The sequence below is a fragment of the Microcaecilia unicolor genome, chromosome 1 (genome assembly GCF_901765095.1).
Source record: "Microcaecilia unicolor chromosome 1, aMicUni1.1, whole genome shotgun sequence".
Lineage (NCBI taxonomy): Eukaryota > Metazoa > Chordata > Amphibia > Gymnophiona > Siphonopidae > Microcaecilia > Microcaecilia unicolor.
Window position 1 is genome coordinate 277,778,875 of NC_044031.1, and position 25,186 is coordinate 277,804,060.

Consider the following 25,186-nt stretch of genomic DNA (forward strand, 5'->3'; position numbering starts at 1 on the left):
TCAGATTTCTTCGTTGTCGTGGGGTATCTGGGGGTTCGCGTTGACACTCTGGACAGGTGTTTCCGCCCTTGGAGAGGATTTTCAAGCTTCAGTCTCAGGTGCATAATCCTCCTTTCTGCAGGAGCTCCTCCAGCCAGAGATTATCTTTGTCTTGGTCAGTGGCGGCCACTCTGGAACTGGTTCAGTGGGCCATGGCTCACGTGTGTCTGCTGCAGCAGGTGTTGCGCTGGTCTTCTAAACAGCACAATCTGGAGATGCACCTCCCTCTGTAGGAGTGGAAGCAAGAAGGAGCCTACAGTAGTAGCTCAACCCAGTTCACCTTCATCAGGGCATGAGTCAACAATGGTGACTACTGATGCCATTCTCAAGGGCTGGGGAACTCATTGTCTCAGCCAGATAGCTCAGGACCATTGGATGACCTCAGAGATCTTGTGGTCAATCAACAGACAGGAGACTAAGAACATAAAAATAGCCATACTAAGTCAGGCCAATGGTCCATCTAGCCCAGTAGCTTGTTTCCAACAGTGGCCAATCCAGGTCACAGGTACTTGCAGAAACCCAATTAGTAGCAACATTCCATGCTACCAATCCCAGGGCAAGCCGTGGCTTCCTCCATGTCCATCTCTAACAAACTGTGGACTTTTCCTCAGGAACTTGTCCAACCTTTTTTTAAACCAAGATGCACTAACTGCTGTTACCACATCCTCGGGTAGCTCATTCTAGAGCTTAACTGTTCTAGAGCTTAACTATTCTTTGAAAAAATATTTTCTCCTATTTGTGTTAAAAGTATTTCCATGTAATCACGTTGTGTCCCCTAGTCTTTGCACTTTTTGAAAGAGTGAAAAATTGATTCACTTTTAGCCATTCTACACTACTCAGGATTTTAGACCTCAATCATATCCCCCCTCAGCTGTCTGTTTTCTAAGCTAAAGAGCCCTAACCTCTTTAGCCTTTCCTTATACAGGAGAAATTCCATCCCCTTGATCATTTTGGTGGTTCATCTTGCCCTGAAATTTCTGGAAGGCAAGGAGGTGAGTTTTCAGACAATGCGACAGCAGTGACCTATATGAATTGCCACAGCAACCTGAAAAGTGGTCCAGTGGTGATGGGAAGCGTTCAGTCATCTTTCCTGGGCAGAAGTGCATCTGACGGACCTCTTGGCAGCACTCGTGGACAATGTGCAAGCAGACTGTTTAAGCAGAAGCATATTGGACCCCACGGAGTGGAGGCTGGGCTGTGGAGCGTTCAACACAATCATTCGCACCTGGGGTCTTCCAGTGATGAGAATCTCATGGCAACAGCAGGCAACCTGCAAGTGCCTCAGTTCTACAGTCAAAGGCACCCTGCTGTATATGTTCCCCTGTAGCCGTTAGTCCTTCAGTACATAGAAAATCACGTTGTCCTAGTGATCCCAGATTGGCCTTGAAGACTGTGGTAGGGGGACCTGATTTGCCTGGTGATGAGCGTTCCCCTGCATTTTGCAGGGACAGGAGGGTCTGCTGATGCAGGGACCAGTAAGCATTCTGGATCTGTCTCCATTCTCTTATGGTTTAGCTCATGAGAGGGCGAGGTTGTGAAGGAGAGGTTTCTCTGCACCCAGTAATTGCTTCCAGGTTGCAGTCATGAAGGAAGTCTACTTCTTTTGGTGTCAAGAAGGGAGTCTGTCCCGTTACATGCCTCCATGGCCGAGATTTTGGATTTCCTGCAAGATGGTTTGGATAAGAGCCTTGTTTTAACACCTTTAAAGGTCCAGGTGGCAGCATCTTGTTTTCGGGGGTGAATACAGGGCAAGTCTTTGACTTCTTCAATGGATGTCGTGCAGTTCCTCCAGGGTGTTAAGCTTTTCCATCTTCCTCAACACCTGGTAGTTCCTCAGTGGGATTTGTATTCTGGTTCTGTCTGTTGGTGTCTGCTCCATTTGAACCTTTGGCGGATTGTTCCTTGAAAGACCTTACCTTGAAAGCAGTGTTCTTGGTCACTGGTGGATCTGAGTTGCAGGCCTTGTCATGCAGAGAGCCTTTCTTGTGTTCTTGAAAGAAGGTGGTGTTGCAGCTAGTGCCATCTTTTTCCTCTCAAGGTGGTGACAGTTTTTCATGTGACTTGGTCTATCTCTCTCCCAATCCTGTGGGATTCTGAAGGGGACGAGCAGTGCCGTTTGTCCCGTCTAAATGTCAAGAGGGTTCTTGTGGCTTATTTGAGAACTTTAGGTGATTGGAGCGGTTGTTTTGTGCTTTACAAAGGTTCAAAGGGGCGACTGCTAGTAGGCTGACATGATGGCCTCCTTATTCCAGTCATCTTAAAGTTGACCAATGCCACAGGCTCTTAAAGTGCATTCCACTAGGGGCATAGTATCCTCGTGGGCGGAAAGCAACTTGATTCCACCGTAGGATATTTGCAGAGCAGTGGTGTGGTCCTCTTTGAATTCTTTCATGAAGCATTGCAGGACTGATGTTCAGGCAAAGCAAGGGCGTTGACTTCCAGTCTCTGGGGGTCCTGCCTGTGAATTTTACTGCTTTAGTACTTCCCTATCATCAGTGTCTGGACCACAAAGAAGGAGAAATTAGGACTTACCTACTGATTTTCTTTCCTTTAGACCCTCCAGACTAGTCCAGAGACATTCCCCATAACATGGTCTGATCAGTGTGCAGAAGTAAGGCATCACAGGGAGTTGGGTCATGGAGGACTTGGTTTTTCAGCTGGTTCATTCTTGCTGTGTTGGTTTATAACTTCTGCTTGTTGCAGAAGTAGTGTAAAAAAATTTAAGAAAGAGAATACAGAACATGGAACAGAGCTGATAGTTACTGAGGAAGGCAGTCTGTCAATTATGAGGTGTCTAGAGAATATCCATGGAGGGGTTCAAGCATATTTCTGCTTTGTTAGTGAAATATTAGCAGACTAGTGGCTGTATAGGATTATTATACAGTTCTTGAGTTTGTGTTTATTCTCCATCTGCTGGTAGGCATTTATAACCCTAGCATCAGAGTCTGGAGCAGCCTGGAAGGCCTAAAGGAAAAAATTAGTAGGTAAGTCTTAATTTCTTTTGAACCTTCTCACAATGGATTTGCTCGCAAGCTCTTATCTGAAAGAGCAAAAGTCCATATTGATGAATATAGTGTGTGTTTATTAAAGACTTGTTACCAAATTGGATTGTTTTTGATTGTTTTGTTTGCCTCTCCCAACAAGTTTCTGCTTGCCAAATGCTTCATCTGCTTGAACAAATGGCTTCAACAGTTTGTGTAACACCGTTAGCTCATCTACATTTCCAAGTCCCTCAGTGGACTCTTTCCTCACAGTGGTCTCGAGCCACAGAACCACTCAGCCCAAATTGAAATCACCCCAGTGGACCATTCTCTGCAGTGGTGAATGATTTCACAGAATATCACCAGGGGACTTTGTTTCAGCCCCCCTCCATATCAAAAAGTTCTTACCACAGATACATCTATGGTGGGTTGGGGTGCTTACTTTGATGGCCTTCATATGCAAGGTTCTTGGTCAATCACATCAATTACCTGCAATTATGAGCAATCTGGAACGCCCTCAGAATTTTCCAGGACCACCACCTTAGTCAAGTAGTTCTAGTTCGCAAGGACTACCAGGTTGTGATGTATTTTACCTGAATAAACAAGATGGAACAGGTTTTTAATCTCCTCTGCTAACAAGCAATCCAAATATAGACTTGGGCAAATTCCAGGCATCACTCTCAGAACCATTTACCTAGCCAGCAAACAGAATGCTATAGTGGACAGACTGAGCAGAGTCCCTCAGCTTCACAAGTGGTCCCTCAGCATGCTGGTGGTATGTCCAGTTTTCCTCCAGTGGGGAGCCCCAATGATCAATCTTTTTATTTCATCTCGGAACAAACTTCCCCGCTTCAGTGCCAGCAGTGCGCTCCCAACTGAGTAATTCAGGGTGCCTTTCCTACTTGGGGAATGAACCTTTTATGCGCCTTCTTCCCCCACTGCCTCTCAGGCAAGCTGTGACGAGACCACAGGACCATGATCTTAATTGCTCCCTATTGGCCATAGCAAATTTGGTTCCCTCTTCTCCTAGAGCAATGGTCATAGAACAAGGCCAGTGCTGGGCAGACTTCTATGGTCTGTGCCCTGATCGTGGCTGGACAGTTTCGGATGGGCTGGAGTGGGGCTTCGCTGACCACTTTAGCAGTTAGAGAACAAGGCCAGTGCCAGACAGATTTCTGTTGTCTATACCCTGAAAATGGCAAGGACAAATCAAGATCAAGGTATACATATGTAGTATCACCCCATCCTCTAAGTATTGAATCCAATACAGGTTACCCTTGCTGATTATATCATATGCATTCAGTACACACTCAACCTAATCATTCATACTCTACCAATATTAAAATAATATTACACTCCTTCTGAGGAAATGTGAAAACTCATGCAAGCTGCATACCATATACCACTAAAAAAAATATTCTTCTACAGCTTCACATCTTTTGCACATGAACAGCAATTATACATCATCCATAGTTAACTGAGATGTAACTTGCTAGCTGTAACAGCAAATTGAATAAACATCAAAAAATGATTGACTTATCCAAATGTCAGATTTCTTGTAACATGCTTGTCCATGTAAAAGTCCAATAATCATCAATTTCTTCAGTATTCAAGTGGTAAACTTATATCCACCAATTTGTATCCATTGCTTTGGTAATGCAACCTTACAGCACTCTTCTCGGTTTCTGTTTTGAATCTATCATCACTTAAAACTGACGTCAAACCCAACGCAGTCGCATTTCATCAAGTGCATCATCGGGTTTAATTAAACATAAAAATAAAACAGCAAGGAAAAAGCCAGATACTAACACTGTTCCTCCATCCCACCTCAAAACAAACATATGATCATTGCTTTTTACCTTGTTGAAGATTATAACTACAGTTTGGCTACATAAACAGTGGGCCGCAAACAGGTATCAGGCGCTCTGCTCTCCAAACGCCGGAGCATGCACTATAAACCCCTCTCCCCCTCGCGCGTTTTAAAGGCGCCTTGAGCTTGTCAGGTGCCCTAGCCACTCCACTTCCTTATTTAAACCCTACAGACTCGCTGTTTTCCATTCAAAAATCAATCGTTGGTCCTTAGAAAACATTTTCTGGATTATCAGAACCCTTATCACAATATTTGGATTTTTATTTGAGAGCTGAGGTTGAGAAGATACCTTCTTAGGTGAAAGACTCCTCCCATATGTTACAACTGCTTGACCAAATCAGAGTTCTGGAGGATCAAATTATTATACTAATATACACCCATATTCCACAATAAAACTGACATCATTACAGACTGGATCACTTCGGACAACGTTGACCTACTCTTCATCACGGAAACCTGGATCCGTAACCAAGCAGACCCCATCATAAACGATCTTTGTCCTCCGGGCTACAAAATATCACACTGGCCTAGAAAAGACAGACGAGGAGGAGGAATTGCACTCATCTACAGATCCAACTTCTCCGCTGAACCCTTATCAGAATCCATATCAAATCAACTTGAAATTGCCTCTACAAAACTGTATAGCCCCACGCTATATGAACACCTGTACTGGCTGCGTTTATGCTATTCACTTTGTACCAAAATAAAGAAAAATATCATAGAATAAGTTTAAAGGAATCAGAGAGTTAGAAATGGTTTTTATTCTTACCAGCACAGCTTCAGATATCAGTTTGAAAGTCTTGGGAAAATATCACATGTACAGAATCTCAGTTGGAAAAATATCACATGTACAGAATCTAATATCAATAGCTTAGGTAATAATAATAAGCAATCAGACTAATTTGATAAGGAACAGTTGTAAAGAGGACAAAGAAAATGAGAGAGATAGATCAGCACATGTTATCCGAGACCATGGAGAGGTCAGAACATGTTATCTAGAAGTATGGAGAGATTAGCACATGTTATCCGAGACCATGGAGAGGTCAGCACATGTTATCTAGAAGTATAGAGAGAGACAGAGATAACAGGTGTTTCCTGAGACCAGGCTTTCTTAGAGAGAGAGAGAAATAGCGGAAATATATCAGTGGTTCTGAAGTGAGATAAAATATAAAGAAAGGAGAGGATAGTTCTCTGTTATAAAGAAATAGTTCTTACCAGAAGCAATGCAGAAATAAAGAAGGGAAAATATATTTCCTGGAGAACAGCCAATTAGCAAGGATGCCCTGAATCAGGACAGAGAAAAGTCTCCTGCAAAATATGGCTAATTCTGAAGATTTCTTTGTGTGCAGGTATTCTTATAGAAAAAGTGATGTCGTCACCTCTCCCCCCTCCTACACCAATCGAAGGTAGCATAGGTGTCCTGCCAACACCCTATTGGTACATTCATCCTTACCATCTTGTAACTGAAGAAAATATGTGTATTCCAGATACTGGGCTGCCATAGTAACGAAAGCCAGGGATGTCTGCATTCCTGTCTATGGCTAACAGCAGTGACTAGCAGCCAGGTACAGAAAAGACAGAGGGGGGGATGGGAGGCAGTACAGCACAGGTAAAGTAGAACATCTTTTTACACACCTAACCTGCATACTGTTTTATAGACCTCCCAGCAACTGGAACCATAACCAGACCATGTTCATGGACTTTATATCAAATGTATGCGTTAACAGCTCCAACATACTACTAATAGGGGACGTAAACCTCCACTTAGAAGACTCTAAATCTGCCCACACCTGAGAATGTACAGACTTCCTCCAGCTATGTGATTTCAACCTACCTCCAACAGTACCAACCCATATTAAAGGCCATTCACTTGACATCATCTCAAACAAATACTCCACAGACCAAAACTTCTTCTCATCAGATATCCACTGGGCAGCTTCCCCATGGTCAGACCACCACAAAGCAACCCTATCTATACAATGGCGGAAAAAAGACCAATCCAAACCACCTGACCCCATAACAGTTAACACCAGAGGACAAATTGATAAGGAAACCTTCTGGCTCAAATCTATCACAATGACTGGTCAATAGATCCAAATTCAAACCACTTTCTCACAAATTGGGGCCACAGATGCAAACTCATTCTGGACGAAATCGCCCCACTACAATCCAAAACACTACGCACAAAGAAAAAACCCTCACCATGGTTCAACAAGGAACTAAAAAAAACTAAAGAAACAAGGAAACTAGAAAAAACTTGGAGCAAATCAAAAGACGATTTTACCCTGAATGCGTGGAAACAAATGCAAAAGAAATACAAGAATTACATTAAACGAGCCAAAAGAGCATACTACACAAAACAAATTATAGCCACTGGAACAGACATAAAAAAAGAATACCAAATTATAAAGAACCTTCTCAACACAAATCCAGTAACAACTTCACCCTCAAACTGTCCATCCGCCTACCAGCTGGCCAAATATTTCAACGACAAAATCATCAATCTATGCAACACAATTCCCCATGATGACGCAAACATTAATACCTTCCTCGATGTACTGGACCCCGACTCAATAGAGATTCCTGCAGATCGCACCTGGACTAATTTCACCCCCTTCAGCATCAAGGAAATTTCCACAACACTATCCAAACTCTCCAAATCCCACTGCCAACTAGACCCATGCCCCAATTATCTAATGAAAAATGCCCCATAACGTTTCATCATGGACCTTACCACCCACTGTTTATTTTATTAGGTCTGCCTCACCCGTTTGGGCAGCAGCAGCATGGGCTTTCTACTAACCTGGAAGGAGCTGCACATCCCCTCTAAGTACTTAATCACCCCAACCTTGTATCTGCTCATGACAGGCTTACACCGTCAGGCAGTAGCAACATCTCCAATTAGAAAGGAGCCCAGTATTCAGTAGATAGAGTAATATAGTTTATTAGCATTGTCATCTCACCCAAAGATGGTACAGGCAAGCAGGTATTCATATGATGGTACAGCAGTTCACGACACGTCTCTCTCTCCAGCCTTCTCTTGTAGCCTTCCTTCTCTGTTATGATTTAATACCCCTCAGACTGCTCCTTATATACAATTTTAACCCTATTCATTCCAATGGACCCTAGCTTTGTCACCAGGGCTCTTGCCCTTATCAATTGATCAGAATGATTTCACAAGTTCTCAGGCTCTAACTATAAACAAGATATGTTCAGAGTGGATCTTGTGAGATGACTTCACAGGTCATTTTGCTCTCTTCAGCTCCCCCCTCCCTTTACTTGCAGCTAACCCCCTACTATCTTTCATTTTAATCAAAACATCCTGGCTCATGACTTCTTGCAGATGCCAGTCTCAGGATTGTGGACAAGAGCAAATGCCCCCTCCCTTGCCAGCTCAGCACTTGCTACAGTGAAATATAACTGTGTCAAATACACCATACTTGCCAATATGCGGGAACCCTGCCTTTGCACCTGGAAGGCTTTATTCGGTGTTGCGCAGATGGAAAAGGAAAGGGATAGTATACTTGTTACAAGTACTTACCCCTGAAGGACAGATAAAGCCATTTCAGGAGCTCTGTGCTGAATACGCCTTGCCACCCTCCGATGAGTTCTATTATGCACAGCTAAAGCATTATATATGTTCCTTGTCCTGGGAGGCGCTGGAGGAGGATGTCCAGGAAGAAATGGCAACAGCATTCTCTTTAGAGGCACAGCAAAAAGTGCCCCTCACGTTCCATCACAGGCACATCAGGGACACAGTTACCGAACTAGACTATGCCAAGTTACTGGCTGCCTGGAAATGAGATATCCCCATGGCCCTTACATTGCCTCAGTTCAAGTCCCATGTGCTTACAATGCGCAAAACAATGAACATGACGCAGCACTGGGAGCTACAATACAAATTTGCTCTTCGACTCTACATTTCTCCCAGAAGAGCCTTTCACATGGGACTCTCGCCTTGGGGAGAGTGCCTCAAATGCAGGGATCCGGGGGCCACCCTCGGGCACATGTTTTGGTCCTGCAAGGGCATAGTCCGATTTTGGAAGGAGCTAGTACAATATGTTTCTGAGATGTGGAAGGCGGGCTGGAAGTATGACTCGGCGCTGCTCCTGGGCCATCCTGTTCTCATACACCCTGTCCCATCAGGATTTACCGCTTTTGTACACAAAGCTATTGTAGTGGCTAAACAAGCAATACTCTCAGAATGGCTTACATACAACTACCCTATAGTATCGCAGTGGCTTGTGCGTATGATAACGTTACTGCGGGTAGAGAGGGTGGGAATTACAGACTTTAAAACGAAGACTGGAGTGCGTTTCCAACTCACTTGGACTCCCTTTTGGAATACTCGGACTCCAACTGCCAGGAGTAGACTGTTAAACTTCTAGATATTGCCCTGTTCCCTGCGTTATTATGTTCATTTGATGCCATAGCAAGGGGAAAAGGGGGGGTGGGAAGGGGAGGGAAGGTTAAGTTCTATTTGTTGGGGTAGAAGTACTATGTGTTAGTTTAGCCACATGGGGGGAAAATATCAGACGTTCATACATGATGATAACTTTTCTTCTTAAGTTTTGAATAAAAATGATTGAAACATAACTGTGTCAAAGGTGATCTCTGATTTTTAAAAGCCTAGCTCTCTGGGAACTCATTTCAGCTTGAGCTGCAGTGAAATATATTTTGTATCAGATGATTTTTGGATTTCAAGAGGCCTAGCTCTTAGCCTGGGCCATTGGCCTGTATTTTACTGAGAGCAAGGGCTAGCATAACTCTTCATTCCCCTCTTGCCGGACCTCCAAAGGGCCGGCACACATGACTACTAGTGGGTGTGGCCATCCTTTCCAGAGGGCTCTTAGAGTTCTGGGGGGGGGGGGAATGTATAGGGATGAGCTGACAGGGGTGCTCTGGCACAATAAGGGACAAGGCCATAGCAAGAGTCAGTATGTGGATATATAATTATATGCTGGATGAAATGCAGCGTTAGGTTTCCCCTTTTATCATAACCAACCCAAGGGGCCTAACTATCCTAGACCTACTCCTCTAGGGCGGAGCTAGACTTGGAAACATGAGAAGTCAATTAAGTCTAGGTACCATACAATGGAATCAATAAGGTTGAGTGTATATGATTGCAATTAACTAATGTATCATGATTACAAAGTTGATGTTGGAAGGCGGGGGAAAGAAATTTTTCAATCAAAGTTTGACTAATGATTAGATTTGATTGTGTAAATATAGCTGAAACTGGTGTTAACAGGGAACAAATATTTCATTTTAGCATTTAAAAAGGATTAATATTGGCCAAATAATGAATAACTACTACAAACTCATGAGCATTATAATTACAAGTATTGCAAAGGCTTAGCTATGGGTGTCATAGGCCTACATTATATATGAAGGGCCTGCTGCTTAACCTGCAGTAGTCTTATAATTATGGGCAAGATAATAGTTTTGCCATTATCTTACTGCTGGGTGTAATAGATCTAGATCGTATATGAAGGCACTGTTGTATTATAGTGTTTTTGGAAATTACATAGGAACATAATCTTCTTCTTCCTTTGTACAGAAAATTAAGCAAATAGGTGTTAAAGAAATGAATGGATTTGCTTCATTTTCTCCTGATGATAGAGAAATAATCAATAGTAGAAAACAGTCTGCTTAGTTACCATTTGAGGTCCAGTGATGAAAGGTACAGCAGTTTAAAAATAAGAGAAAACAATCTAAACCTGTCTATACAAATTGGCAAAATGTAACAAATTAGAAAAATGTATGATAGTTCAATTAAACAGCATAAGCAGAATAAATATCTTCCTTAATAAGAGGTACATTTGCGTTACAGGCATTAATAGGTAAAATAAATAGCAGTGGTCCTACACAAAATTTATGATGGAAATGTAGTTTGTCTTGTACTGAGAGTAGTAACAAGGAGGCTTAAGACAAACCTCTGAACATAGGGAATAATGTACCAGACAATAGTATCAACACCTGATTTAGTAGCTAATTTTGTTGGCTAAGGCAAAAAGGTCTTGTAATGCCTTTATAATGGAACCTATCAGTGTCAGTATTATTGGGAATGTAAGTATAAAAATGATTTCTGGCTTTAAATTAATCAAGTACCCACCTTGATACTCCTATAGCATTTATAGTGATAATAGAGGTATGGCACCTGTCAATCCGTATGCAGAGTAAAGTTTATAAATTTCAACATATCTATTTCCAGTTTTCCGGACAAAGAACCAAGGATGCCACCCACTTTGACCAATGCTGTAAGTGACATACCAAAAAGATACAGGTTCTCTGTTAGAGGGTCTGATTATTGGATGTGTGGTCTGTTCAACTTTAATTTGTCCATATCCCTGGAAAATTTCAAAGTTATCAAACACGGACCTATTAGATCCAGTAGCCCATGTATCAAATAAAGGATAACACAAAATATCGAATCTAGTTAAAGGGCCCCAGTCAGGATCATCATCCATTCCAGGATTCCAATTTAGGGGATGAGTGGGACAGGCACCATTCAGAAGCTCATTAGAGTGAGCACCAGACAGGTGTAATGAATAAAACAAATGATGATTCGTATTGTCAGGAATAATAGAATTAAAAAGGGCAAGTAATGATTAGATATAGGGTTTCAATTAAAACAGGGTAAGTCTACTGTTGGGGTACCTAGGATGGATTCCTGTGATTATTACTATGTACACTGAAGAAACCTGCGAGTCTTTTCAAATGTACAGTAGATTAGTCACAAAACCAAAATTAGGAATAATATAGGTACAACAAGTCCCAATACAGTTCTTGGAGTACAGTGTCCTCTTGTGGGTAGTTGGACTTGCATCACACGGTTCCACTGGAAAGATGGCAAGTGCAGTAGTAGGCTGTCTTTGATGGACAATGTTCCGTTCAGGTACGGTGGTAATGTCTGTAGTTGTCAGATGCTTGGTCATGAGAGTGAGAAATCTTGGAAAATGTTCTTTTAGTCCATCAACTTGAAGTGGTGGCGGAGGCTGCAGAACCAGTGGTAACTGCTGAGCTGGTGGAGATGGCTTGAAAGGGACTGAGTCAGGAGCTTTGTAGATGAGGATATCTTTTAGGTGGACCCAGGAAGTGTGGTCTTGTAACTTGACTAATTTGGAAGGGTCCTACGTAAATAGGGTCGTAGTACTTCCGGTGAACCAAATCTCCAACTGTGAGAGCTTTTGGATGATCGGTGGCAGGGGAAGGGCTATCATTACCCTCCCCTCTTCTGACTGAGATTACCTGTGAAATCGAAGACAGAAAAGTAATATTTGGTAACACATCCTAATATACAGAATATTGGTCAGGCAAGTGATTATCAGAATTGGCTTTAAGAAGGCGCATAGTGCGGCCTATACAGAGGTAAAAAGGAGACAGCTTTAAAAAGAGGCAGATGGGGTGGCTTGAAGAGCTAACAAGTGGCAGAGCATCGAGCCAATTGTTAATTCAATTTACCATAAGTTATATTTTAAATATTTCTCTGTCTTGTGAATTAAACAGAAAGCAGTTAGGAACATGACATTTTTGTGGCAGACGAATCTGCGTTTGCTAAGATTAAGACAGTTCACAAATCTTTACACACACCCACACACAATGACGTCGGAGAGAAAATGGAAGGGAAAGAATTTCCTTTAAAGTTCTCCGGTAGCAGAAAATACAGATATAAATCAAAAGAGAGTTGGACAAAAAGCAGTAAACGGTGAGAATTTATTAAAAATCAAAAGTAAGAAATAATGAGTTTATCCTGTTATAGAAGTAGCGGCACTTCTGCCAATGGGGGGGGGGGGGGAGAGTGCTCCTACCGGGTCAGCAGGACCTCGCAGTACAGAAAGATGAAACTGACAGGTTTTCCCAGTGTGAGCATTTACACAGAGAAAAGGAGAGATGCAGCTGTAAGCATACAGAAAATAGACACAAGACCATTCTGTTTCATTTTGTTAAAAGAATGACTTGCACAATATATTAAAAATTTAGCTAAAAACAAATCTATTAAATTGTTTTGATTCAGGGGTTCTACATAATCTGTTAATAGAAAGCCTGATGAACTGGGATCATTTTATTCCTATGTAAATAACAGATAAAGTAACGGCATTAAACCAAAGCATGTTAGTACAAGGATGTAGTAGAAAAAAAACATAATACAACAATTTAAGATAGTGTAGGAGGTAACCACTATTTAGAATTAAATCATAAGAGACTTATAACAACAAAATATTAGCACAAAAGGTAAGAACTAGTTCATATAGATGACTTTTAAGCTTTGAGTAGTTTTTTCCTTGTTCTTTGTTTTTAAAAGGTTGAGTACTATCAGCTGCTGCATATAATGGACAATTCATTTGGATTTGGGAGAACTTCTAGTCTTCAGTCTAATAGTTTAAGCATTGTTCTCCACAAAATTATAGTTGAGCAGAGTGACCACAGGTTGCTTATAATCTGCTCTGGTACAGGCCATGCCTAGTTACAGAGAACGGCGTGGGTCAGGGAACAATTGCTAGACAGGAGGATTAGTATGCCGAACATACCTATGAAAGGTATGTGGATTTCGGCGACATTCTGCAGCAAAATGACCCAGCCAATGGCATCTCCAGCACCTAATACCACCTAAACTTCTTACTTCAACAAGGCTCCTTCCCCTCCGAACACGGCAATATTCTACTCACACCAATTCCAAAAAATCCCCCAAAACCAGCGAAAGACATCACTATTGACCTGTGGCCTCCATCCCTCTTCTAATCAAACTAATGGAGAATAGTGACCTCCCAACTCAATGAATTCATACAAAAATTCTCCATACTACATGAATCACAATTAGGCTTTCGACCTGCACTGAAACAGTACTACTCACCCTTATATCCAAGTTCAAACAAGAAATCTCATTTGGGAACAACAAACTTCTTCTCCAGTTTGACTTATCCAGTGCATTTGACATGGTAAACCACAACATACTCCCAAAACTACTGGATAAACTTGGGATCGGCGGAAACATCATTAAATGGATAGTTTCATCACCACCAGAACCTGTCAAATCAACCTCATCTTTATCATCCGCATGGTCCTCACAATGCGGAGTCCCCCAAGGATCGCCTTTATCCCCAATCCTCTTCAATCTTCTGATGATTCCTCTGGCCAAATCCTTATCCAAAGCCGGTCTAAACCCCTTCATCTATGCAGATGACGTCACCATATTCATTCCTTTCAAATCCAACCTTGCAAAAATCTCTAACAAAATAATCACTGGCATGAACATCCTAGCCTCTTGGGCCGACGCCTTCAAAATGAAACTGAACAAAGAAAAAACTAAATGCTTAATCCTCTCATCAAAACATTCCACTCTACTCCCAACCACTCTGATCACTCCCAACGTTTCAATCCCAATATCTGACAATCTAAACATCCTAGGAGTAACGTTGGACAACCATCTAACTCTAGAAACTCACGCAAAAGCCACAACAAAGAAGGTGTTCAACATGATGTGGGTACTGAAGAGTAAAACCATTCCTTCCTCAAAAAACTTTCCACAATATGGTACAATCCACGGTACTCACCCACGCCGATTACTGCAACAACATCTTCATTGGCTGCACAGCCCAAATCCTGAAAAAACTCCAAACCGCCCAAAACACGGCAGCCAGACTCATCTTTGGTAAATTGCGATTTGAAAGTGCAACACCACTCCGTGAAAAATTACACTGGCTCCCTATTAAAGAGCGAATACACTTCAAAGTACACATGATGATCCACAAGATCCTCCATGGAGAATCCCCTAGCTATATGACCAAACTAATCGATCTCCCGAACAGGAATGGGTCCAAATCCTCTCGTACATATCTCAATCTTCACCTCCCCAATTGCAAAGGCCTCAAATACAAAATCTACTACACTTCCAACTTCTCCGTTATAGGCAGTCAACTCTGGAACGCCATACCAAAATACATCCGAGCAACAAACGAACTCCTACCCTTCCGAAAGATGCTGAAAACATACCTCTTTAAACAAGCCTATCCGAGCGACCCAACTTAATTTACTAACCCACACCATTAACAGTAACCATACCTCTATTCTTCCCCCATTTCTTTATCCTATCATTCACTACACAACTTATCTCTACTACACTTTGTTTCCATACATTGTATTACAAACTATCATTATTTACACAACCTGTTATCTCTATCATACTTTGTATCCATACACTGTGTTTTGTAACCATACTGTGTGCTATATACTATGTAACCATACATTGTGTTATCTCTGTAATACCTTGTATCCATGCTTTGTAAGCCGCACTGAACCTGCTATTGAGCGGGAAAGAGCGGGGTATAAATGCTACAAATAAAATAAGCAGCATGGAAAATGGCAGATTAAATATTGCATAAAATGGAATTATCGGGATCACAAATTACATTTTTGAATTATTTAGCTGAAATGTAAGCTCCTTTGAGCAGGGACCGTCCTTCTTTGTTTATTTTGTACAGCGCTGCGTAACCCTAGTAGTGCTCTAGAAATGTTAAGTAGTAGTAGTAAATGGTTATTACTAAGAACTATTTTACCTTCCAGCAAAGATCCATTTTGCAAATCAGAGTAGCTATGGGGGCCACAGTAGTCCCTACGATCGCTTGCCTGTATATGGCATTATTTGAAGAGCTGTTTGTTTATATGAGTGTATATAGTCATTCCATTATTTATTGGAAGAGATATATAGATTATGTTCTGTTAATTTGGAGCAGCAGTAAAGAACTGGAGAAGTTTTTATGTCATCTGAATCATGTAGCTGAAAATATTATATTTACAACTCATACAGGAGGTCAGGAGGTAGAATTTTTGGATTTACAGATAAAGTATGATAGAGGGAGAAATACCCTGCTCCATTATAAGTCGCCACCTATTTACATTGAAAAATAGTATCCCAGTAGGGCAATTTTTGTGAATTCGTCGGTTATGCTCTGAGAAGCAGGGTTTTATTTTTCAAGAACAGGATATGAGGAGACGTTCAACAAAGGGGGTTACCCAAGGAAAATTAGTAATAAAGCGTATAAACGGCTTATAATACTCGCAGCACATGGTTGATACGAAGCACAGAGAATTCCGCCATGGAGGACAGGCTGTCTTGTGTTTTGCCGTATGGACCACAATCCACTATGGTTAAAATTATTATTAGCAAATATTGGCCCATATTGGATACACATCAAGGTTTTGAGGTTGCACCACACTTTGCGTATACAAGAGGGCAGAATATTGGGGAGAAATTATCGATTAATAGAAAATTATGAAGCAGGGTTTCATGCTAAGTGTAAGGGTTATACATACTGCCAGTATGCACTGGAAACTAGCTGGATTACTATTACATATCAAACAAAAAACAAGAAGGTTTTTTGAGATGTAAAACAGATTCTAATTCAGATATGGTTATATATGTGATTGTAAGGAAGTGGCATGGCTAGGGATAAGCACCTGACAAGCTCAAGGCACCTTTAAAATGCGCGGGGGGAGGGAGAAGTTTACAGTGCATGTTCTGGCGTTTGGAGGGCAGAGCACCATTGCTCCTGATACCTGTTTGTGGCCGCTCTGTTTATGTAGGCAAACTGGTTATAATCTTCAGCAAGGTAAAGCGATGATTGTATGTTTGTTTTTGAGGGGGGATGGAGGAACAGTGTTTTCTTGCTGTTTTATGTTTAGTTAAACCCCTGATGACGCACTTGGTGAAATGCAGTGACTGCGTCTGGTTTGACGCCAGCTTTAACTGATGATAGATTCAAATCGGAAACCAAGAAGAGTGCTGTAAGGTTGCATTAACACAGCAATGGATACAAATTGGTGGATATAAGTTTAGCACTCGACTACTGATGGAATTGATGATTATTAGACTTTTAGATGTGGACAAGAATGTTAGAAATCTGACATTTGGATAAGTCAATCATTTTTTGATGTTTATTCAATTTGCTGTTACAGCTAGCAAGTTATATCTCAGTTAACTATGGATGATGTATAATTGCTGTTCATGTGCAAAAGATGTGAAGCTGTAGAAGAATATTTTTTTTAGTGGTATATGGTATGCAGCTTGCATGAGTTTTCACATTTCCTCAGAAGGAGTGTGATATTTTAGTATTGGTAGAGTGTGAATGGTTAGGTTGAGTGTGTATGAATGCATATGATATAATCAGCAAGGGTAAGCTGTATCGGATTCAATACTTCAAGGATTTTTCTAAAATATTTTCTAAGTAAATAAAATTTAATAAGAACATAGTTTTTGTAGTTACATTTTGGGGGCGGTATTAATTTTTGTAACTAGAGAATTAATTTGCTCATTAGGAAGGGAAGCAATGAATATTCCTGAGAGAGATTTGCATGCACTGCCTCCATGTCATGCACATCTATCTCATGAATATTCATTGTGGATATCCTGAAAACCTGACTGGCTGGGGTGCCTCCAGGACCAGGTTTGAGAACCACTGTCCTAGTTGTCATCCAAGAAACTGTTATGAATGAGATCTTTCTGACACTAATTGATGCAGAACGAAGGGTCCCCTGATGGCAATGTTACCGTCTAAATAGCAAAGGTTTTCCCTGTGGTGTACAGCTAAAGGACTCGATTGTATTACGTTCTTTATTCCTCTCCTTTTGGAGGACCTTCTCCATCTTGTTCAGGGCTCAAAACTCAGAGTATATTTTAGTGCCATTAGTGCTTTCTACTCGATAACCAGCCAATTTCTGTGCATTCTTTGGTAGCTCACATCATGAAAGGTTTGTTTCATACAAAACCTGTTATCAAGCCACCTCCAGTGGCATGGGATCTTAATATCATCCCTACAGCTCTCATGAAACCTCCATTTGAGCCAATCAGTACCTGTTCTTTAAAGTTTCTTTCTTGGAAAGTACAGTTCTTAATAGCTCTTACTTCTGCCAGACAAGTAAGCAGACTTCAAGCTCTAGTGGCAGACCCGCCTTAACACCAGGTTCTACCACAACAGAGTTGTTCTCCAACCCCACCCCAAATTCCTAAGGTGGTATCAGAGTTCCACTTCAACCAGTCCATTGTACTTCCTGTGTTCTTCCCTAAACCGCACTGCATACTGTAGATTGCAAACACGCTCTAGTGCAGTGGTTCCCAAACCTGGTCCTGGAGGCACCCCAGCCAGTCAGGTTTTCAGGATATCCACAATGAATATTCTTGAGAGAGATTTGCATGCACTGCCTCCACTGCATGCAAATCTCTCATGAATATTCATTGTGGATATCCTGAAAACCTGACTGGCTGGGGTGCCTCCAGGACCAGGTTTGGGAACCACTGCTCTAGTGTATAATCTGGAATGTACTAAACCTCATTGGAAGTATCTTGACTTGGCTGACTGTCTTCTACACATATGCTCAGGCTGGGCTTGACCCTTCATGGCCATGTCACCACTCACAACATGAGAGCCATGGCGGCTTCAGTAGCCCATTTCCATTCTGCCTCCATTGAAGAAATTTGCAAAGCAGCAATGTGGTCTTCTATCCACACCTTCACTGCTCACTACTATCTGGAGCAGCACTCTAGATGGAATAGCTGGTTTGGACAAGCAGTCCTGCAAAATCTTTTTACTACTTGAATGTCAAGTTCACCCACTGGTCCTTTTTTTTTTCCCATCGGGCTCACTTTCTGCTAGTTGTCACGTCCATTATTATAATTGTAAACCTGGCAGCTAGTGAGTCCCTCATGTGAGAATATTATGCCTGCTTGTCATCAGAGAAAGCAGTTATTTACCTGTAGCAGGTGTTCTCCGAGGAAAGCAGGTATATATTCTCACATCCCTTTCACCTCCCCTTGGAGTTGTCATCTTAGCTTTAGTACTATACTACTGGTCCCATGCTTGAGCATCAGCAGGAAGGGTCCTCACCAGGCTCTGTGGATGGCTTCACCCACATATGAGTCTATATGCCTGCTATCCTCAGAACACCTGCTACAGGTAAGCAACTTTGCTGTAACAATTGCACACTGAACACTTTTTCTTTCAGGGAATAATATATTTATCTTTCATACTAGTGCTCATCAACCGAAAGCTCCTGTACCCTTTTTCTGCCAGTATATTACGTTCATAGTTTTCTTTTAATACTGATTTCTAAAATACAGAAAATATCAAAGCACAAGGTCAGTTGTTTCTGCTTATGAGATGGTTACAGAATAAAGCTTATTTGTAATCAGAAATAAAATGGAGTGTCCTGATTGTGTGAGTGACTTTAAACCTAAGTCATGATGTGTACAGCAGTAAGGGGCCTTCGGAAAAAAACTATCAAGGTAATTATATAAACTGGCGCCTAGAGGAATGTGCCACTTAAGCACATCAAAAGTACTATTCCATAACACCTAACTGCAAGGGGGAGCATACACATTGCAGAGCATGTCACTTACCATATGTAGATGCACCACCTTGGCATGGTGCAAGAGGGCATGCCTAAACCTGGGCATGCCAATGCCAACATCAACTAGTGTTCTATAATGGAATCTTGGCACTCAGATGCTGTTGTAGAATTGGTGCTAGGCACACGGCAATGGGGTGCCTAAACTGAGGCACCAGTTTATAGAACTTCATGTATATTTTTGTTTAGCAGGGTTTAAAAAAGGTTTGGATAATTTCCTAAAAGGAAAGTCCATAAGCCATTAAGATGGTCTTGGGAAAATGCACTACTTTTTTCTAAGATAAGCAGCATAAAATCTGTTTTACTCTTGGTATATTAACCTGGATTGGCCACTGTTGGAGATGGGATACTGGGCTTGATGGACCTTTGGTCTGTCCCAGTATGGCAACACTTTTATGCTCTTACGTAAGTGTGGAAATTTGATTCTGTAAACTGTCTTCCTTATGTATGACAGTATCTAACCCAAGTCTGCTTCCATTTCTCTTCTCATTCCCTTCTAGACGAGGAGATGTGCCACTATTCACTCGACGGATTGGTGGCAGGAAGGGTGCAGATGATGGCTCGGATGAGGATGTGGATGGCAAAGCAGATGTGGGAGATGGCAAAGCTACTGAATAAGTCTTCTATTTCTCCCTCTACCACATTAGCACAAACAGTGTAGCAAAAGCTACTAAACAGAAGCCTTGCAGAGGAGAGGATGAGGTCTCTTATGAATATTGCTTCTTTCCTGTTCAGCTGAAGAAGAAATTCTAAAAACCCTGTTCTCATTGCACAGAACAAGATATGGCATTCCCATGTTCCCTTATCTGTGTTATACATAGACTATTCCATTGGTAAAACATATTTTATTGCTCCCAAACTTCTGTTCTAGGTGTGACAAAACTTTAAAACATCGAAAAACGAATTGAAGTGTGTATCTGCATATCATTGTGGCTAGATGTGAGCTGATGTGTTTGGGAAGGGATGGGATAGTGTCAAAGAACTTTTCTACTTTGAAGTGAAACTATGTTGAATGCACAATTTCTAACTGCTTTGGGCAATCACGAATCCTGTAGCTTTTTCTCTGCTTTTTTAGACTGTTAGAAACAGTCTATCTGTTGGAGCTGTGGGATCGATGAATAATTTGCTGTGGTAATTCTCTTTGTTAGAGGAACATTGGCCCTCAGGAACAGATAGCCATCATGTTTGCCAAATAAGTTTTGAGCTTATTAAAGCCATCTTCTTTGGTGTCTTTTTAAATTAAATCAAGTGCAATGTCATTTTCAACTGTATTCTGATCAAATGTTTTTTAGCACAAGATAAAATGGCCTAGCAGTTAGAAATGAAATAGGATGGGAGATGAGATGACTTATTTTTGACGCAAATTAGTTGCTTAAAACACTTTTGGAGATACATGCTATGAGATCACAGTATATTCAGAATACTTTTTTTATGTTATGAGCCTCGTGTACTTTATTCATGAGTATCTTAACCTAAAGCAAAATAAATCTAAAGCCATAGTGATATATAACTGGAGACTAGCCTTACTGCACCACAATATAACCTTAATATTCACAGGTATATCTTAAAGATCTTGTGTAATCTTGAAATAAAAATGTTTAAAGATCTTTACCACTGCCTTTCTCTTTAGAACCACGGTTATATATAGTTTTTTATATTGTACACTGGTTACTGGCTGTATCTGTATTCTCAAAAGTGTGTATATTCTGTTTAAACTTTTCCTATGAACAAAAAAATAAATTAAATATATACCTAAAGTTATTGTGGCTTCCAGTCCTGACCTGCTGTCTTTGGAAGGGTAGGTTTATAAAGTGCCTTTGCAGCAGCAGTGATTTGTCCAGGGAGTGTTTGGTTTACAGAATATTCCACTATTCTCAAAGTGCTATAAGCTACTATGTTGCTGACTGTTCTGTCTTTGAAAAAAAGAAAACTTTTGCATAGGGTTCAGTTTCTGAAACTGATCTTGCAAGTCGTAGTATGTTTTATCACCGAAGTGCTACAAGCATAACAAATCTTTTGTTCTTTATTTTTACCATGATTACGAATTGTATTGAGGATGACCAAAACTGGGGGGGGGGGGGGGGGGGGTTCTGCTGAAACGAAATCTGCAGCCAAATTTTTGTTGGGTTTGGGCCAAAACTAAATCAGTCACAAACTCCTCCCCCTGAACAGTAACAACCTCCCCACCCCCTGGCCTACCTTAGAGTCCCTGATGGTCTAGTGGCTAGTCAGGGCAGGAGCAATTCCCAGTCATTCCTGCCCATGCTGGCTCCAATCTCAAAATGTATGCCACAACCTCCAGCAGCAGCTTTGTGATACTGCTAATGGGGTTCGCTGCAACCATTTTCACAGTGAAGATAGCATGAGCTTCTGGAGATTGCTCCCATCTCAACTAGCCTCTAGACCACCACATGGAGTTCTGGTTTCAACTGAAAATGCACCAACATTTTCGCTGAAACTTAAAAAAAAAAAAAAGCCAAATTAGGATTTGGGGCCTGTTTCGGAGCCAAAACCAAAATTTGGTTGGTGTCTATTGAGGTGAAACTGGAGTTTGATGTTTCCCTGGTTAAACTTTTTTTCTTGTGGTATTTGGACTGACAGGCAAATCGCAGTCTAATGCCTTTCTCTTAGACTAGCCTGAATTCTGCTGTAGCAAAACTCAGGCTTGGAGATCATATTTCCCAGTGTCCTCTGGAAGTCATATGTTTGATTCACCGCCTTTCACAGCCAACATCAGTAGTGTAAAAAATGCAACAAAATACACAAAGTAGATTCCAACAAGGAACAAACAGTGAACATTATGAACTTAAAAAACTACGTCGATAATAAATGTCCACCAGTTGGATACCAAAAGATTTAACAAATTGAGAGAGAGAGAGGTTCTCTGAATAGCAATAGCAAACAGGACCGAAACAAGTCTGTAGATGTTGCCTAAAAACAAGCATGGGACACAGTCAAGAGAACCATTGTTAAAAAAAAAAGAAAGAAACAGAAATACAGACCTGGACCTGAAGCAAATCAAGTGAAGTCACTAGATTGCTAGTTAAGTGCTTAAGGAGCAAATGTTCAGTCCAGCTTTAAATTTCAAATAGAGCACACTTCCTAACAGACTTTACAGGGAAGGAGCAATGTAAGTAAAATATATACACTGTAAGTAAAATATTCAGCCTCCTAGTGCCCAGAATGCATTATTCATATTCAACTGAATACGAATAATGGTATACTGGGTTTATTACACTCTTATGCAGGTAAGGTTCAGCTGTGACATAAGGTGTTATATGTGTGTGTATGTACAGGTCTGTATCTGCTACATATTCCCCTATCCACTCATGATAATTGAGCACAGTTTGATACATTTTATTACCTGGCTAGAACCAGTGAAGGAACAATGGCTGACTCTCACTTTTGCCTTAGGTGGGTAGAACACTTTTCTTACCAAGACTTCTATTTTACTTTGCTTCTACCATTAATATGGTGGAATGTTGGGGCACTGGTCTAGCAGAAAAGAGTAGAGGCTGGCCTAAGGAACTGCTAATGGTGGAAGTTTGCCTCAGCTGATGGGTGAACAGGATCGAGAGTACTGGTTTGCCTCAGCTGATGGGTGAACAGGATCGAGAGTACTGGTTTGCCTCAGCTGATGGGTGAACTGGATCGAGAGTGTACTGGTTTGCCTCAGCTGATGGGTGAACTGGATCGAGAGTGTACTGGTTTGCCTCAGCTGATGGGTGAACAGGATCGAGAGTACTGGTTTGCTAGGGAACTATCTCAAAGCTTATAAAAAGGAAGACCACATGGATTTTTCTGTGTTTTAGAAAAGTAGCTAAAGACTTCAGAATTGGTTGGTGTGGTTAAATAGCAATTCTGTTCCTCCTGGATAAAGATGTTAAAAGAAAATTTATAAGAGTATTTCCATAGCATCCTATTAAACCAGTCCAGACAAATGGGTTGTGTCCCTCTTATCAGTGGATGAAGACAGAGGAAGAACAATGTTCTTGTGACTTGGCCCTTAAGGATATTATACAGCATAGAATGTTCAGTATTTCTTTTGTGTCCCAAATGGATGGATGACAGACTAACAGCCCTGCATCTGACCTGGTTTATAACTAGCTTCAGTTGAGCCCTGTTGGCGTTTTGTGCTCCTAAGCCAGATTTATGCTGAGTCTCAGTTGAGTTTGGGGGAGGGGTGCCTATTTGGCTTGTCTCTTGATCCAGCTTCAGCTGTGTTTCACTTGAGTAGGGAGTGCCCTGGGTTTGTTCTCCCAACCCAGTTTAATGCGTGGGTTTCAGTTGAGTTAGTGGTGCTTTCTTTGGCATAAGCTCCTATTAAAAAACAAAAAAGGCAGCTGTTCCATGGAGCTGAAGTATATCTTGGAGATGTACCACCACCACAACCGGACAATGGGACCACCAGCATCTGTGGAAGTCAGCCTGCATTTGGTGAACATATTCTGGTTTATTTCAGTGCTCTGGTGTTTGTGCCTATGTTCCTTATTAAGCTCCCAGTGGTATCTGGCTTGACTTTTTCTCAGAGCAAGGATTAGTGACAGGAACTTTGTTCTTTTGATTTCTAAAAGCAGTTAAATGTTCTATGTGACTGAGTAGCGGATATTTCTTTGACTCTTATGTGGAGCATTAGCTACTCCTGTTTGTGTGACATTGAATTTTCCTTAGTGTTTCATTGTTAAAATTTTTCTTGCCATAATTCTGTGTCAGCTGGTGCTTGGGTTTTTTCTTTTCCAAGTGTTTCCTGGCTGTTTGTAAGCAAACAAGAGAACGAGAGTCCAAAAATGAGGGAAAGAACGAGGGCACGAGAGACAAAAATGAGGGGTAGAATGAGGGAAGGAGAGATTCAAAAAGGGAACAAGAGAGCCAAAAAGGAGGGTAGAAGGAATGAGAGCCAAAAAGAGATAGAAAGAACAAGGGAATGAGAGACTGGAGAGGTTCTGTGGGATTGGAGAAGAGCAGATGTGGTCCCTCTTCACAAAAGTGGTGATAGGGAAGAAGCTGGAAACTACAGGTAAGCCTTACTTCGGTTATTGGAAAAGTAATGGAAGCGATGCTGAAGGAAAGGATAGTGAATTTCATGGAAGCCAAATTAGGTGCAAGATCCGAGACAACATGGTTTTAACAAAGGTAAATCGTGCCAAACGAATCTCATTGAATTCTTTGGGTGACCAGAGAACTGAATCAAGGACTTGCTATAGATATAATCTACTTAGACTTCAGCAAAGCTTTTGATGCGGTTCCCCACAGGAGGCTCTTGAATAAACTTGACAGGCTGAAGATAGTACCCACCATGGTGAACTGGGTTAGGAACTGGTTGAAGGATAGACGCCAGAGGGTGATGGTTAATGGATTTTGTTCAGATGAGGGAAAGGTGAGTAGTGGAGTGCCTCAGGGATCGGTGCTGGGGCCAATTCTGTTCAATATATTTGTGAGTGACATTGCCGAAGGGTTAGAAGGTAATGTTTGCCTTTTTGCGGATGATACCAAGATTTGTAACAGAGTGGACACCCCGGAGGGAGTGGAAAACATTCAAAAGGATCTGCAGAAGCTAGAAGAATGGTCTAATGTTTGGCAATTAAAATTCAATGCGAAGAAATACAGTGATGCACTTAGGGAGTAGAAATCCACGGGAGACGGATGTGTTAGGTAGTGAGAGTCTGATATGTACAGGCAGGGAGAGGGATCTTGGGGTGATGGTTTCTGAGGATCTGAAGGTGGCAAAACAGTGTGACAAGGTGGTGGCCATAACCAGAAGCTTGCTAAACTGTATAGAGAGAGATGTGACCAGCACAAGAAAGGAGGTGTTGATGCCCCCTGTACAAGTCATTGGTGAGGCCCCACCTGGAGTATTGTGTTCAGTTTTGGAGGCCGTATCTTGCTAAGGATATAA

The 25,186-nt window shown here is 41.5% G+C and overlaps 1 protein-coding gene across 1 annotated transcript in view; it reads left to right on the top strand.

The window, feature by feature from the left end:
* Positions 1 to 20,901, top strand: part of MYH9 (myosin heavy chain 9) — a 390,958-nt gene extending 370,057 nt beyond the window's left edge. The window contains 1 exon segment of the mRNA XM_030206870.1: positions 19,791 to 20,901. Coding sequence (XP_030062730.1) covers positions 19,791 to 19,908 — 118 coding nt within the window. The 3' untranslated portion in view covers positions 19,909 to 20,901.
* The last annotated feature ends 4,285 nt before the right edge of the window (positions 20,902 to 25,186 follow it).